At 38.3% G+C, this 14,256-nt stretch overlaps 1 protein-coding gene across 2 annotated transcripts in view; it reads left to right on the plus strand.

The window, feature by feature from the left end:
* Positions 1 to 14,256, plus strand: part of samd13 (sterile alpha motif domain containing 13) — a 29,542-nt gene that overhangs the window by 13,771 nt on the left and 1,515 nt on the right. For both annotated transcript variants that reach the window (XM_088597579.1, XM_088597580.1), the window contains 2 exons: positions 3,662 to 3,704; positions 7,308 to 7,419. In XM_088597579.1, the coding sequence (XP_088453705.1) occupies positions 3,662 to 3,704; positions 7,308 to 7,419 (155 nt within the window). The remainder of the gene's footprint in view (positions 1 to 3,661; positions 3,705 to 7,307; positions 7,420 to 14,256) is intronic.

Raw genomic sequence — 14,256 nt, forward strand, 5'->3', positions numbered from 1 at the left:
TAATGTGCCCTGCTGCTAACTTGTCTGTGTTAATCTCAGTGTAATACCATCTTAAATTAGCAGATATATTGTGATGGAAAAAAAGCAAACCCTAGAGTGTTTCCAGTGCTTAATTGTCAGCATTATTTCTCCTAAAAAACAGTTGCTGACATCCTCATTCCAGGAAATGTTCAATTTCCCATTCAAGGAAGCATGACATTGTCTTCTGCTTGGTGGCTCCGTTTCTGTTTTTGGGTACAGCAATTGATCACCAATTACACTGGGAGTTCTTTTGCAATTGCAGACTATATATTCATTGTTTCTTATTACCTGTTGTACGTCAACAAGTGCTTCTCTTCCAGGTTGCTAAGCAACAAGCTTGAGTGTTATTGTAGAAACGTGCAAAAAACGCGCAATTGCACACATTCTGTCACACATATCCTTGCAAGCAAATACAAACAGTGAAAAAGCTTTCAGTCTGCGTTTCCTAAATGAGTCCCAATGGAAAAAGAAGATGTGGAAATTCCTCCTGTTTGGAGTTGATCAAGGGAGAAGGAGCCTGTAAGCAGTTTACAGTCTACTCCAGAATAAGATAAAAATACAGTGAACGCAGCCCATGTTTTGAGAGAAGGATATTTAGTGTTTCTGTTGCTATTATTTTTGATATGCTGTTTCTGATTGTTATTCAAGGTAATTCTTGAATTTCAGAACAAGAGAAAACAGAAAGAAATAGCCACCCGAATAAATTTCTCTTGCATTTCTCTAGCAGTTTTTTTAGGCTTACTGTGATGAAAAATGGTCTTGCATAGTGATGAAAAAAAAGGTGATTTTATAATGTTTTTATTACTTTCCTAAACAATAATCAAAAGCAGGCATCGAAATAAAATAAAATTTAAAAAGTCATTTTCAGTCTATGGAATTTTAGAAGCTTTAAAGAAGCATTTTCCTAGGGATTTGTATGGTATATTAAATGGGGCTTTTTCTAGGCCCTGCAATCAAAGAGTTAAAAACCCTTTTGATTTTGAAGCGTGTCTAAAGTCTTGCAGATGAAATGGGCTTTTTTAATATGTCTAGTGCAGCATTCAAGCTTCAAGGGTATGCTACTCTCCGAAATTCGTAGTCTCCTATTGATGTGCACCTAGTGCCTGCCTTTCCTGCCACCTTGCTTCTACTGATTAGATTGTCTAAAAATGCACATGGCACATCGGTGGCCTAATAGTATCTTCATAACAAGGCAAAACAAAAGGGAGAACAAATTCATTTTTGACACCTCCATACCCTTTCCTCCCACTCACATTTTTGGCTTAACTGTATTTTGGTGTTTTCTGATCAATTGGATTTCTATTAGCATGTGATTCAGTGGTTACTGTCCCTCATCTGATATCTGGTTCTGCAATGGCACAGAATTCTCCCCAAGAATAAGATGGGTCTCCATTATGGGGATAAGGACAAACTCTCAGGGGCCGGAATTGGATAGAATTGGCAAAGTGTAGATGTGGGATTCCTGCTTTAAGATTAAGCCATTTCCTTCAAAAATGCACATTTTTACATGCACATGAGTTACATCAAACCTGCAGATCAAAATAACATTTTCAGTCACCTCCTAGCTTGAACATCTCATAGTTGTGCAGGGGGAAAAATGTGGTGATTAAGCCTCAATGCTATTTTACTTTATAGGGCAACACCATACAACAGTAGCAATATTTATACTTTTCATTTGGTCTGTAATGCAATGGTTCAGCAGCTTGGTAGTGTTTTATTCCATGAGACAAGGGGCATGCCCTGCAATCCACAGGGCACAGTCCTTTCAGTAGATCTGTAAAACCTGCACAATGAAGAAAAATGGACCAGAGACGACAAGATGAAGGAAGTAGGATTCTTTATGAGTTAAATCATTTTCTGTGGAAGTCAATGTGTGCTTCTTGCCAGAGTGGTTTCCTGTTCATCATAACCAGAGGTCTTGCTATTTGTTGGGAGGCTGACAGCAGGGTTTCAAGGCAATGCGTAAATCTAAAAGAATCCTACATTTTGTGGGCTAATGTTTTCATGACTGTGTAGTGTTATTTATAGATATATATATATATTCACGGAATGTTTAATCACAGTTTGTGAATCCTGCATGGATTTCAGCACAGCTGGTTAGGAAGAACAGAGGATAGTGTTTTGCTCTTTCTTAGTATCTTGTGATTCATGAATATGTTCATTTTTTTCAGTGCTGCTTGGTCAGTAACATTTATGAATGGCTCTGTGTGAATTATTATTGCTGATGACAATTATTGCTGATAAGGTCAATATACAGCTGTCAGCTATCTCCTCTGTGTCCTATTTATTGTGTGTATTAATTTTTCAGTTTGATTATTTATACCATAAGGTCTCACCTAATGTACTGTGCTTGTATGTCTTATGCGTGTATTTAAAAGAGCAGAGTGTGGGAATATAGAAAATTATTAATTTTCTGAAAAAGAGAATAAAACAAATTTAGTGTAGTTTTGAAAAGGGGTTCTAGAATTCAGTTGGAAGCTGATAAGTTTAAAAATTAAACACATCTTGCTCCACTATTCCTTGTTTTAAAAGGTTTTTTAAGCAGGTCGACACCCCTGTTTTACAATCTCCATCTCCACTCTCCATTCACTGGATTTTTAACAACCTAAGCACTGAGCACAGCCATGAAGAGCCATATGGTTTGTTTTTTGAAGATATTTCTGTTCTAAAGTCAAGATGGAGACAAGGTTATTTTGCTGTACAGTCATCAGTAGATATTATAAGAAACAATAGCCTTGCTTCTGCAGCAGGAGTAAGCTTTTTTTAAAATCTTTTGACTAGATGAGCTGTCTCTTTAAAAAATCAGCCATAGAGACATACAGTAAGGCAGTTGGCGCAGGCAATGTGTGGTTTGTGATGTCAATTTGGCTGAAATCCAAGCTGTTTTTTTACTCACTGTAAAAAAAATCTGCCTTCTTATTGAAGGGATACCTAGGAAGTTATTTGTGTTCTCATGAAGAGAACATCATTTTCTTGATTAAATCTGTATAGGTGGGTTTTGTTTTGTTTTGGTTTTCCTTCAAAGTGCACAGAAGATTGGCTCACAAATGAGACGACGCTCCAGTCAAATTATGCATGTTCCTTCTCTCTCTCTCCCTCCCTCTTTCTCTGTCTCTGTAATAGCAGAGCAGGCTTTTAAATATATCACCACATTTTCAAAAAAAGATTGTGAGGGTTTGTATAGGAAGAATAACCTTTTAATCCCAAAACTTTCTCCTCAGTCAATGATGAAATGAGGAAGTGAGCAGTGTAACTGAGATAAGAGAATGACTGCACTCCCTAGACTGCTTCCTCTTGTGATGCATCATGCCTAACTTCACAATTCCCCATCCCACCTGAACCTTGCAAGATGTTCTGAGTGCCACTAAATTATTTCTGGGCCAAAAATGGATTTGATCAACAGTTTTCCAGATCAAAATAATCTTTTTTTTTTCTTGGCTTATTCTGTTTTGAAAAGCATCAGAATTGCTATTCCTTTAAAACCTTAAATTTAGAGAATTTGAATTTGCATTGCAGAGTATTACACAAATGTTAGAGCAAGCACTATTTTCCTCATAATGTTCCTGAGAACTTTACATTTTTTGTGAGGCATGTGAATGGTCACTCACAATAACTGTCTTGGGTTTTTGTTTTGTTCCAGGTGGCATGGAGAACAAGGCAAATGGCTCAGTGGACATCAAAAAGTAAGCGATTTTAATTTTGACATTATTTTATTGTGTACTGTGGAAAGTCCTGAACAGAAATGAATCTTAGTTGATTCCATGAGGCTGAAGGCAGAAGAATATGTAATGGTTTTTTATAATATCATGTAGATATTAAACAAAGCAGGATCTCTCTTTTCCTCTTGGTCAAAGGTTTTTTGTTTGCTTAAAAATGCCCCTTCAGCACAATAACAGGGTGAAAAGTTACTTCTCATAATATGTCATGTTTTCAAAAGGAGGCAGCTGCATTTGGAGAAGGAAGGCAAACTCTGAAAGTGCATACCTTTGAAAGCAAAAGCTGGTGTGGATAAAATTGAGTTCTACAATTTCAGCACCATTTTGAAGGAAATGTTTTGATTACTGTTAAATTCTTTTGACATACGCTGTTGCACCCTGCAGTCTATGTGAGTCCTAATGCCCCAGTATAGTGATGGGGACAATGTACTGTAAAAAGGTGCCGTCCTTCGGATGAGACGTAAAAGCAAGGTCCTGACTTTCTGTGTTTATTAAAAATCCCAGGCCGTTTCTCAAAAAGAGTAGGGGTGTAACCCCAACGTCCTGGCCAAATTTCCCTTACCAATCATGGGCTCCTAATCCCCCTCTATGAATTGGCTAGTGGTGGAGGGGAGTCCCCATTACCTGTAAAGCTCTTTGAGGGGAGTGTCCAGTGGGGCTGGAAGGAGGTGCAGGCCTTTTTCAGAAACAGTACTTGGAACACCTCTAGAAAAGGCCAAACGAGAAGAGGACAGGTGTGAAATACAACTTTGGATAGACCATAACATGTTTATATTCATACCAGCTAATGCTGGGGAACTGTGTAGATTTCGAAACCTTCATTTTTGTCTAAAAATGGGTATAGCATTTATTTACTTTAACAAAATACCTTCCTAACATTTGTGAGGATATCAGTTGAACATATGAAAAGTACCAGCATGAATGGCAGTGTATTGTAGGTATGCCTTTTGAAGTAAATTAGTGTGAGCATTGCAAGGGTTGTGACAGATGTTTTGCCTGCTGGATCAGTCTGTCTGCTGTAGCCTTTAGCAAATCCCTGCTGTCAGGATCTGGCAAAAAATGTTGAAGGATCAAAATGCCTTTTTTTCCCACTAAAACATTGATTTTGTTTTGTTCTTCTGCTACAGAACAAGTTAGGCCCTGGATCGAAAGCAAGTATTCATAAGTTTGTTTTACCCTACAGGTTTCCAGGAAGGAAAATGTTGAAAATATTGGAAAGAACGATCGGTTTTAGAATTATTGGAATGTTGTCAAAAAATGTTGAAGCACATTTGATATTTATAACAAAACTAACAGCTGCAGGTAAAATGAGTCTTCTCTTCACAGTGTGGCACTGTTTGTATTGTGTATCACGTTTTTTTATTTGAACAAAACCGACACAGATGTTTAATGAGCCTCCAGATGAATATACAGAAGCTATTCATGTGTGCAGTTCTGTGGAAAGAACAGTAAGTTGTAGAAGACAAATCTAACACATTCTTCTTTCAGTTTAAAAATATCATACAAAAAATCTTAATTCATTTTTTTCATTCCTGTTTTCATTAATATTAAAACACACCAATCTAGAAACATGGTTAAAATAGGTAATGTGTTGTTTTGAAGCACATAACTTTGGCCTGAATGTTTTCATCTTAAATAAGTTACGAAACTCAATCATAAACGTAAACTATGTATGCTACTAGGCAGATTTCCAAATAATTGTTCACATATTTATACCATAGCTTTTTTTTGTTAGTACATTTGTTAGCATTTCTTATGCAGTCCCGAATTCCAGTGTGCTTGGTTCTAAGGAATTCATGTATTACATAGTTTGTCATTTTGCAAATGGAAATTAAAGGTCATTAAGTTACATGAAACAGCATTTCTTCTAGCAACCCCGGAAAAGACCTCAAAAGACATCTTTTTGGACATTGTTGCTGTACATAGACTAAGACCTAGATTAAATCAAAACTTTTCTAGATTGGAAGTTACAAGCACATTGGTAATTAAGGGTTTTCATTGAGTACATCTGTAAGATGAATTAACTGGAAGGCACAGGTGAGACAAATCTCTCTTATAAAAGATCTAAATCTGTCTTATAAAAGATTTAAACCCTTCCAAACCATTCAGATGAAGTGGCTTGTCCTTTCTTTCAAACTTGGCATCAAACTTCCCAAGTTGTTCTAACATCCTGGATTAGCAATATGACATGAACCAGATCATATATCCAGCCCACAGGGTATATGTGCACATGGTGGGTTTTCAGAGGCTATATATAACTGAGCTAATTTTCAGTGGCACTTCCATAGCAATTCGATTTTGTCCATTAAATATGCTTCACTACAGTATAATAGCTCTCAAATGAAGCATTTTCTGATCATTTAATGCGTGATTAGAACTGAGCCTTATAGCCTGGGTTTTATAGGGAGAAATCTGGGGTTAGTTCTCATTTGTTGCTACTGGGCTGATGTGTCTTTACTCAGAGGCTGATGTAAGAATTAAGTCTTTTAATTATTTTTTTAATATGTTGGATTGTACTCCTTTCCCTCTTGTTCTGTGTTCTTCCAGTCACCTTGCTGTGGTACATTAATTACGTTCCAAGAGACTTTTGCCTTGAGATATAGAGAATTGGAGAGGAATTGTTGTAAAATAGCAATAGGCTGGGACAAACAGTGCCCTACACTGCTTTCTTTTAATTTTATGCTGTTGTAGAACTCAGTGGGCTGTGTCTTTGCCACTGACATGACTGAACAAGCTCTCTGAGGAAACTGAAGGTTCCTTCTGACAGTTGGCAGGAGTTTGAATTGACTCAAAAGCAAAAAAAATTTAACAATATCCCAGATTGTTTGAGAAATCAATTAGGCCAAATGTAAAAGAAAATTTAGTTTTAAAGAAAATGTTAAGAGACAAAAGGGCTGTGCAGTATAGCACAAACTACCCAAAGCTGTTGTTTGAGCTGATACCCTGGATTCTTTCAAGAGAAGTCTGCATGAGATTCTTGGGTCAAATAACTGTTAACCACCAAAGGGGTTTGATGGGCTAAATGTCCTCCTCATTGGTAATTGTTGTCATGATCTTATTATCAGTTTCACCTCTACAGCTTTTTCAGAAAGAAATTGCTTGGTGGAGGATGAACTGGAGATGGGTGCAGACAGAAAGGAACCTCAGTTTTCACGTGCAGTTAAGCCAAAACCTATTTGCAGTTTTCACACCAGTTAGATTTCCACTAGTTTCCTTGACTTTCTGAATTTAGTGTATGCTCTCGCAAAGGTCAATTTTCATACTAAGCCGATTGTGACTGGCTGTTTGGAGTTTTACTTTTATCACCCGGTTTACACATAAATCCTGTTTTATCAGTACAGCCATAGATGTGTGGAGACCTTCAGCAAGCAGCTGTTACGTAGGCACATCTGCAGGAAATGGCAATGGAGAAAGAAATGATGAATAACTCTGCTTTGTTTGTGTTACGGCTTTTATACATTGCAGAGCAGACACCCGAAAGAACCGTCATCTTCTGTCATCTACCCGCTCGAAGATTTGTTGTGTCCACTGCTGTTCCTTCCTAATACAAATCTTTCTCTTGTGTTGCAGCCCTGTGGAGAATGGGCAGCTCCCTGACCCTCAGGAATGGGCTGTATCAGATGTCGTCAATTATTTTAAAGCCGCAGGATTTGAGGAGCAAGCCATTGCTTTCCAGGACCAGGTTGGGAAACATCCCATCTCTTTCTGTCTCCCTTCCTTCTCAGTAGTGCTTTATAGCCACAACATAGACAGAAACTGACAGATAGCTGTGCAGTGAAAGTTCATTGTTACATCAGTGGATAAAATGGCTTTCATTGCTGGGCAGGACTCATTTCTGTTTAAATTATCCTAAATGAGCTGCTTCTTCCATGTATTCAACCAAAGGGTGCCAACTGGGCTAGTTTGTGACTACAGTGCAGGAGACAAAAAGTGCAGTAAATTGCTGCTTTTACCAATATTTCTCCAAGGTGGAATAATGGTAAAATGAATAATATTACAGTTGTGCTGTAAGCATGTGCAGTAGCATGCTGAATCAAATGGAGCATAAGACGTCTCTGATGTTTTCATTAAAGATATGCAATGCAGTTTTTTACTATTTTGGAAATGGCTAAAAAACGCATTAACTTAACCTGAGATAAATGGCCAATACCTGAATTAAGCACCTCAGCATTCAAGACCTCATCGAAGTGTCAGTATGCAAGGTACAGTATATGTTTTTTGGTTTACTGTAATATACCACCCATATGGTAAAATACTGTATACTGTGAGTTGCAGTAGTGAATCACTAGGTGACATTTCTTCATGGACAAGAGTTTTCCAACCAGTTCCCTAGGGATACTTTATTAGAGTAAAGGAACAAGTAGGAGTTTTATTCCTTACTGAAAAGAGAAGAAAGAAAACACAGCGTTTCAGCTGGGGAGCCTTCTTCGGGTGTAAGAAAGATGGGGCAGGCAGCAAAGATGATATAGCATGGGAAAACAAAAGCCAGGAGAGAGGAGCAGGGGAGAGGCAGAGTGGCCAATCAAGTGGTGCGAGGTCGAGAGAGGTGAGGAGAGGTGTGAAACGAAACCTACAAATGTTCCTTTGCAGCCTACACATGCTGGCGCAGCTACCCACCTGAGCTGCTTTATTCGAGTAGGTACATTCTTTAGATGAGACATTAAACCAAGAGCCTGAATATGTGGTCATTATAGAACCCTAGGGACTGTTTGAAGGAGTAAGGGTGTTAACCCCATGCTCCTGACTAAATTCCACTTACAGCTTGCATGATTTGGTCACTCTAAATGCCCCTCTTAATTCAGGTGCTGAAGTAATTTTTTCACGCCTCCTGTCATGTAATGGGAGTGCTGATGAATAAAAGCTGCTGGACACATAAGAGGATATTGCACTTCAGTTCTTAACTGAGTTACATGAAGCACTTTGAGATCCTTTGTGATGAAAGTTATGCAGATTTAAATAAGGGTTTTTATAGTATTTTTGCTGTGTGGACTACAGTACTTGATGTTTTCCTAGTTGTGTCCATGCATTTCAAAGTGTTTCTATTATTAGGGTATACAGAGCTGTTTAAATATTCGAATTAAGGTTTTTCTGTTCTTGTGTTTTCTTTGTGGAGATTAGATGTATAATACTAAACACGCATATTTGTCAAATACATAGTGGTTAAGATTTGAAAACAATAAGACCTGACCTTTTAGAAGCTCCATATACTTTAGATTATCACAGAAAGTTGTTTTGCTGTCACTTCTGTTTCTCCTGGTTAAGCTTTAAAGGGGTTCTTTTTGTTCTGCTCAGAGAAACTGTTCTTTGAATGTGAGAATTGCAGGTATTCACCTGTTCCCAAGCTGCATGACTTTCATCTTGCATACAGTAAAGAGGTGATGTTATCATCGCACATTAAAAGACAAATATGTAAGAAAACAATATAAAGGGTTTCATTACTTCAATGACAGTTCTTTCTGTTTTAGTTTGAATTCATGTTTTTTGCACAAAGTTTTTAATTGTTCCTAAGAGGTCCAACAGTCTGTTGAGGCTTTCCTAGAAGATTTTTTTTTGTTCTGAACTTGAAGTTGTTCCCTGCTGGTTCTGCTGCAGACATCAGGCTCCCAAAAGGAATTGTTCAAATTGTCATTTCTTTAGGAGTGCATTTGGAAAGTACTTTTGTCAGCATCTTTTCTCATGGAATGTGTTAAACGGTCACTAATGTAAGGCGAAATGATTAGAAAAACATCCTTTTCAATGACAAATTATCCAACACAGACATAAAAAACCTCTGTTCAGTATATCAAGACTTCTGAAGCATGATTAAATTGTGAACACTTTTTAAGTGTTCCTGCCCTATCTTATATAACCGTTCAGTATCAGAAAGCTGTGTGTGTTGCAGCATCTCAGAGTCCATCCTTAAAGCATTTGGCACCAAGTGGGATTATGCCTTGGACAGGAAATCGGTCTGTTATTTCAGAAAACAGTTTAGAGGCACGTTAACCTAGCCAGGGTGTCTTTGAGAGTTGAGAGGAAACTGGAGCACCTGGAAAAAAACTTTGTAGGAAAAATTGGAGGATACATGCAAACTCCACACAGTTCTTCAGGTCAGAATCAAACCCAGGGCTCAAGTCCCTTGAGGCAAAAGTGCTAACTGCCACACCACAGTGTTTGTTCATGCCAACTAAGTTCTATCCTTGTCAAGCTTTAGTTTATCATGAGCAGATGATTTTAGCCAGCAACATTTTACCCAGCATAGATACTTCTATGTGTTTTCAGTTCTGAATAGGGTAGATTTAGGAACAGCAGGATAAGGAAATACTTTGAAACCAAGTTAGCACCTTGCAAATTCAACTTGCAGTACAAGCTTCTTTTCAGTGCCGAACACCATTTGTGAACCCCCTTGGCTAATCTGTATTATTTTTTATATTTTAAGGCCTAACCTCTATTAGAGCTTCAAGAAAGTCTTTATAAAAGATAAATATAAACCCTGAAACACAAAATATATAAATATGTAACACAAAGACATAAGATTTATTTGAATTCCTTAATTAGCAAAATGATCCAACAGTAACTATTCACTAAGGAATAAGTATTTGAACTCTTAGATTCAGTCACTCACACCTCTTGGAGCAGCAAGGACAGTTACAGGAAATGTCTTTCAAATGGGATTAAGTCCAGTCTTTAACTTGGCCGATCCACAAGGCAAAATCTCTTCAGCCCCTCTATGGAACTCTGTTACAGATCCGCTTGTATATTTGTCTTGTCACATGACCCAGTTTCAGCTCGGCTTCAGCTGACAAATAGATGGCCTGATATTCTTCTGAAGAATCTGCTGATACAATGCAATTCTGTTTCTGTCAGTGATTGCAAACCGCCTGGGTCCTGAGGCAGCAAAGCAGCCTCAAGTCATTATCCTCCCACTTTCATACTGTACTTGACGGTCTAGATAAGGTTCTTCAGTTTTTGGTTTAGTTTTTGCCCACAAAACATTTTTCTGTGTGACCAGTAAGTTCTACTTTTGATTTGTCTGTCCAAAGAGCATTCTTTCAGTATTCTTGTGGATCATCCAGGTGCTCTTTGGCAAACCTCAGACAGGATGCAGTGCTCATTTTAGAGAGCCATGGTTTTTCCTGGCTGTCCTTGCCTGAAAACCATTCCCATACAGTTTTTTTTCCCCTAAGTCAAACGCAATGTCCTTAGCTGCAGTGACAGAGGTCTGCGGATCTTTAGCTGTTCGTCTGGCTTTCTTTTGACATCTTAGATAGTTTTCAGGGTTGTTCTTGAAGAAGTCTTCAATCTTTAGTCAGCATTGTCTAGAATATTTTCCATTTGTAGACAGTGAATGGATGGAGCCCCAAATGTTTAAAAATAATTTTGTAATGTAAATTTCCTTTGATTGTGGCATGATGTGTTTCCACTTACCAATATGGTGAACACCACACTCATTAGTTTCTAACCATTATTTAGGACAGGCCTGCCCATACTCAGTCCTTTTTTCCCTGTTGCCCCTATTATTTACCACCTGGTTCAAATTTCACATGTGATTTTGCTAAGTAAACTACGTGTTCACTTTTGTCACAACCACTGATTTTGTGTTGTACTTCATACACCATTACCTCGCAGAAAAACATTGAATTGGTAAATGTAAACCTTTTTGAGTTTATTTAAGACTTAGAAGATAGCAAGCAGCCATGTCACCCTGTAACTCTGGCAGCTCACTGAAGCTCGGCAGCTGTGAGCCTGGTCAGTACCTGGATGGGAGACCTCCTGGGAAAGCTAAGGTTGCTGCTGGAAGAGGTGTTAGTGGGGCCAGCAGGGGGTGCTCACCCTGTGGTCCATGTGGGTCCTAATGCCCCAGGATAGTGACACTATACTGTAAAAAGGCGCTCTTTCAAATGAAACCAAGGTCCTGACTCTCTGTGGTAATTAAGAATCCCAGGGCCTTTCTTGAAAAGAGTAGGAGTGTAACCCCGGCGTCCTAACCAAATTTCCCATTGGCCTTTACCAAGCATGACCTAATAATCCCCATCTATGAATTGGGTTCATTACTCTGCTCTCCTCCCCACTGACAGCTGATGTGTGGTGATTGTTCTGGTGCACTATGGCTGCCGTCGCATCATCCAGGTGGATGCTGCACATTGGTGGTGGTGGAGGGGAATCCCCATTACCTGTAAAGCGCTTTGAGTGGAGTGCTCAGAAAAGCGCTATGTAAGCAATAGTAAGCAAGTGTAAGCAATTAATAATTTATTATTAATTATTACCAATTGAAGAAGAGAAAAAAGTGAAATTCACATAACGATATTGGGGGTTCACAAACTTTTACTCTGCACTGTCGAAACTATAAAATATTTACAGTATGTTTCATTGTCCTCCAGTCCCCTTCCTACAAGCCTCCTTTAAGGTGGCTCCAGTAAGTAGATGTAAATCATGCGCATATTCTGGGTCTCTACATTAGCAAGGTTCAGTGCAAAGAACCATTGCGAATAGCTTCATTTGCATAACTAAATTCCCTATACCATTGCATAATGTACTACAGTATATGTATGGTTAAAGACATAAATAACCCTCCCTTATACAGTATGATAATTAAGTACTGCTGATTTGGCAGACTTAAAATAACATTGATAACATTGATGTGTTTTACAATCCTAATCTGTTGTGCTGCTCATTTGAAAGTTGTGCTTAACAGGCCTTGGGCTTGGTTTCATCCCTCTTCCATCCAAGACCTCACTCACCAGACCGAACCGTATATGCAAATTCAGAAATGTAAACTTTGCAGATGTTGAGACACCTATTGTAATTGAGTTTTCCACAAAGGAAAAAAGGGGGGCAGTCAAAAATATGCTCCTGGCTCAGTGTTGAGAAGCATTTACTTTTATTTATTCCCCTATTATTGGAAGTGATGAAACTGGTAAAGAGAAAAACCGGGACAAACTTGCCTTCCCTAGAAACGGGGGTCACGTCGTAAGGTGTCATTCTCCTCACTGTGTCCTGAATGACTGCTTTTTGTACGGGAACAGTACAGGGGATTTAATAACACGCTTCCTCCTGCCTGCACGTGCCGAGAGACCTCCCAAAATGATCCATTTGTATGTCATATGACATTGCAGTGACTGAGTGAGGGCTGAAGATGAATGACCTTTTAGTTAATGCAGCTCGTATTTTATGCCCGCAGTCTGGCTAACCACAAACCCACAACGTGATTCTGTGCTTGGGTTGCTGCTAAGATGAGAGTGCTGAAAAATAGGCTCACTGGGCGCTCTCTGGAATCATGCCCAGTGTACGTAACCCCTTGAATACAAGTTCAAGTTCTCTTTTTTGTCTTCTGAAGTCAAACTCTTGTCATTTCTGCTGCTGGAATATCTTCTCCATATATACAGGAGGTTAGCGACATTGACAAGTGTTTCGGTCCAGAGAACCATCAGCTATTTCAAGACAGTGCAGGAAAATTCAAGGCTAAACAAATGCCTAGCAGCTTATATTTAATGAAGACTAGAGTGTTGCACGCAGGTAGCAGAGGCATAAACTATAAATAAAAACAGTCACTCATTGCCAGCATACATCTGCAGGTCAGAGTTTCTGCATTTCCAGACGTTAATGGAACAATAGCACATTTGAAAAGATAGACATTACTATAGACATTTATGCTACTTTGTTTACTAAAAATTACATTCATTGTACTGTGAAGATTGAAACTGATTACACAAGTCTAAAGACACAGAAATATATTAATGTACTTTACGTGGGCTCATTTATTTATTGTACATGCCAAGATTAGATTTTTTGTACCTGAATGATTTAGTTAGTATAGAAAACAAAAAGAAAAAGTAACAAAAGGTTTGAAAGGAACTTAAAAGCCAAGTTAATAGTGAAGTGGGGCCTTTTAGGTTAAAATGCACTTGGTTCAGTTCAAAGTGTAAATTGCTTTAAATATACTGTAGATCTTAAATATGTAACATACTTTGAAAAGCAATTAAAAATGTGCATGTCCATGGTCATTCATTATATCATTCATTCAAATTAGAGTTTTTGAGATGCATATGGACAATTTTTATGTTGTAGATCTTGTTCCCTTCTTTATATTCTGTTCACTCTTACTGTAAAAGTGTATAGGAGATGGGGAAACTGAGACTTTGAGTTCGCACTTGAGTATTGAGTGTTACATTTTCAGCAGCAGAGTACTCAATCATTCATATCTGCATTCTGCTCGATAGTCTTTTTATTTTATTTTATGCCCACCAAACCATGCTTGGCTTACCACTAATTCTTTGTTGACTTAATGAAATCTGTTACCATTACCAGTGTTATTGTCCAGTAGTGTACCTTAATGCAAATTGCTTTCGCTGCAAGTACAAATGGGAATAATACAAATAATTACAATGTGTCATAGGGAAATGTGGGTTATGATTAAGAAGGTGAAAGAAATCTCTGCTTTTCGCTGTCATAGGCTGTCCACCCATAAAATCAAAAATAAAAAATGTGATCACATTTCAATGTGTCAGAGGGAAAGACTTGAAAAGGGCTGAGACCACAGGCC

This window comes from Lepisosteus platostomus, chromosome 11 (genome assembly GCF_059453375.1).
Source record: "Lepisosteus platostomus isolate fLepPlt1 chromosome 11, fLepPlt1.hap1, whole genome shotgun sequence".
In the NCBI taxonomy this organism is placed as follows: domain Eukaryota; kingdom Metazoa; phylum Chordata; class Actinopteri; order Semionotiformes; family Lepisosteidae; genus Lepisosteus; species Lepisosteus platostomus.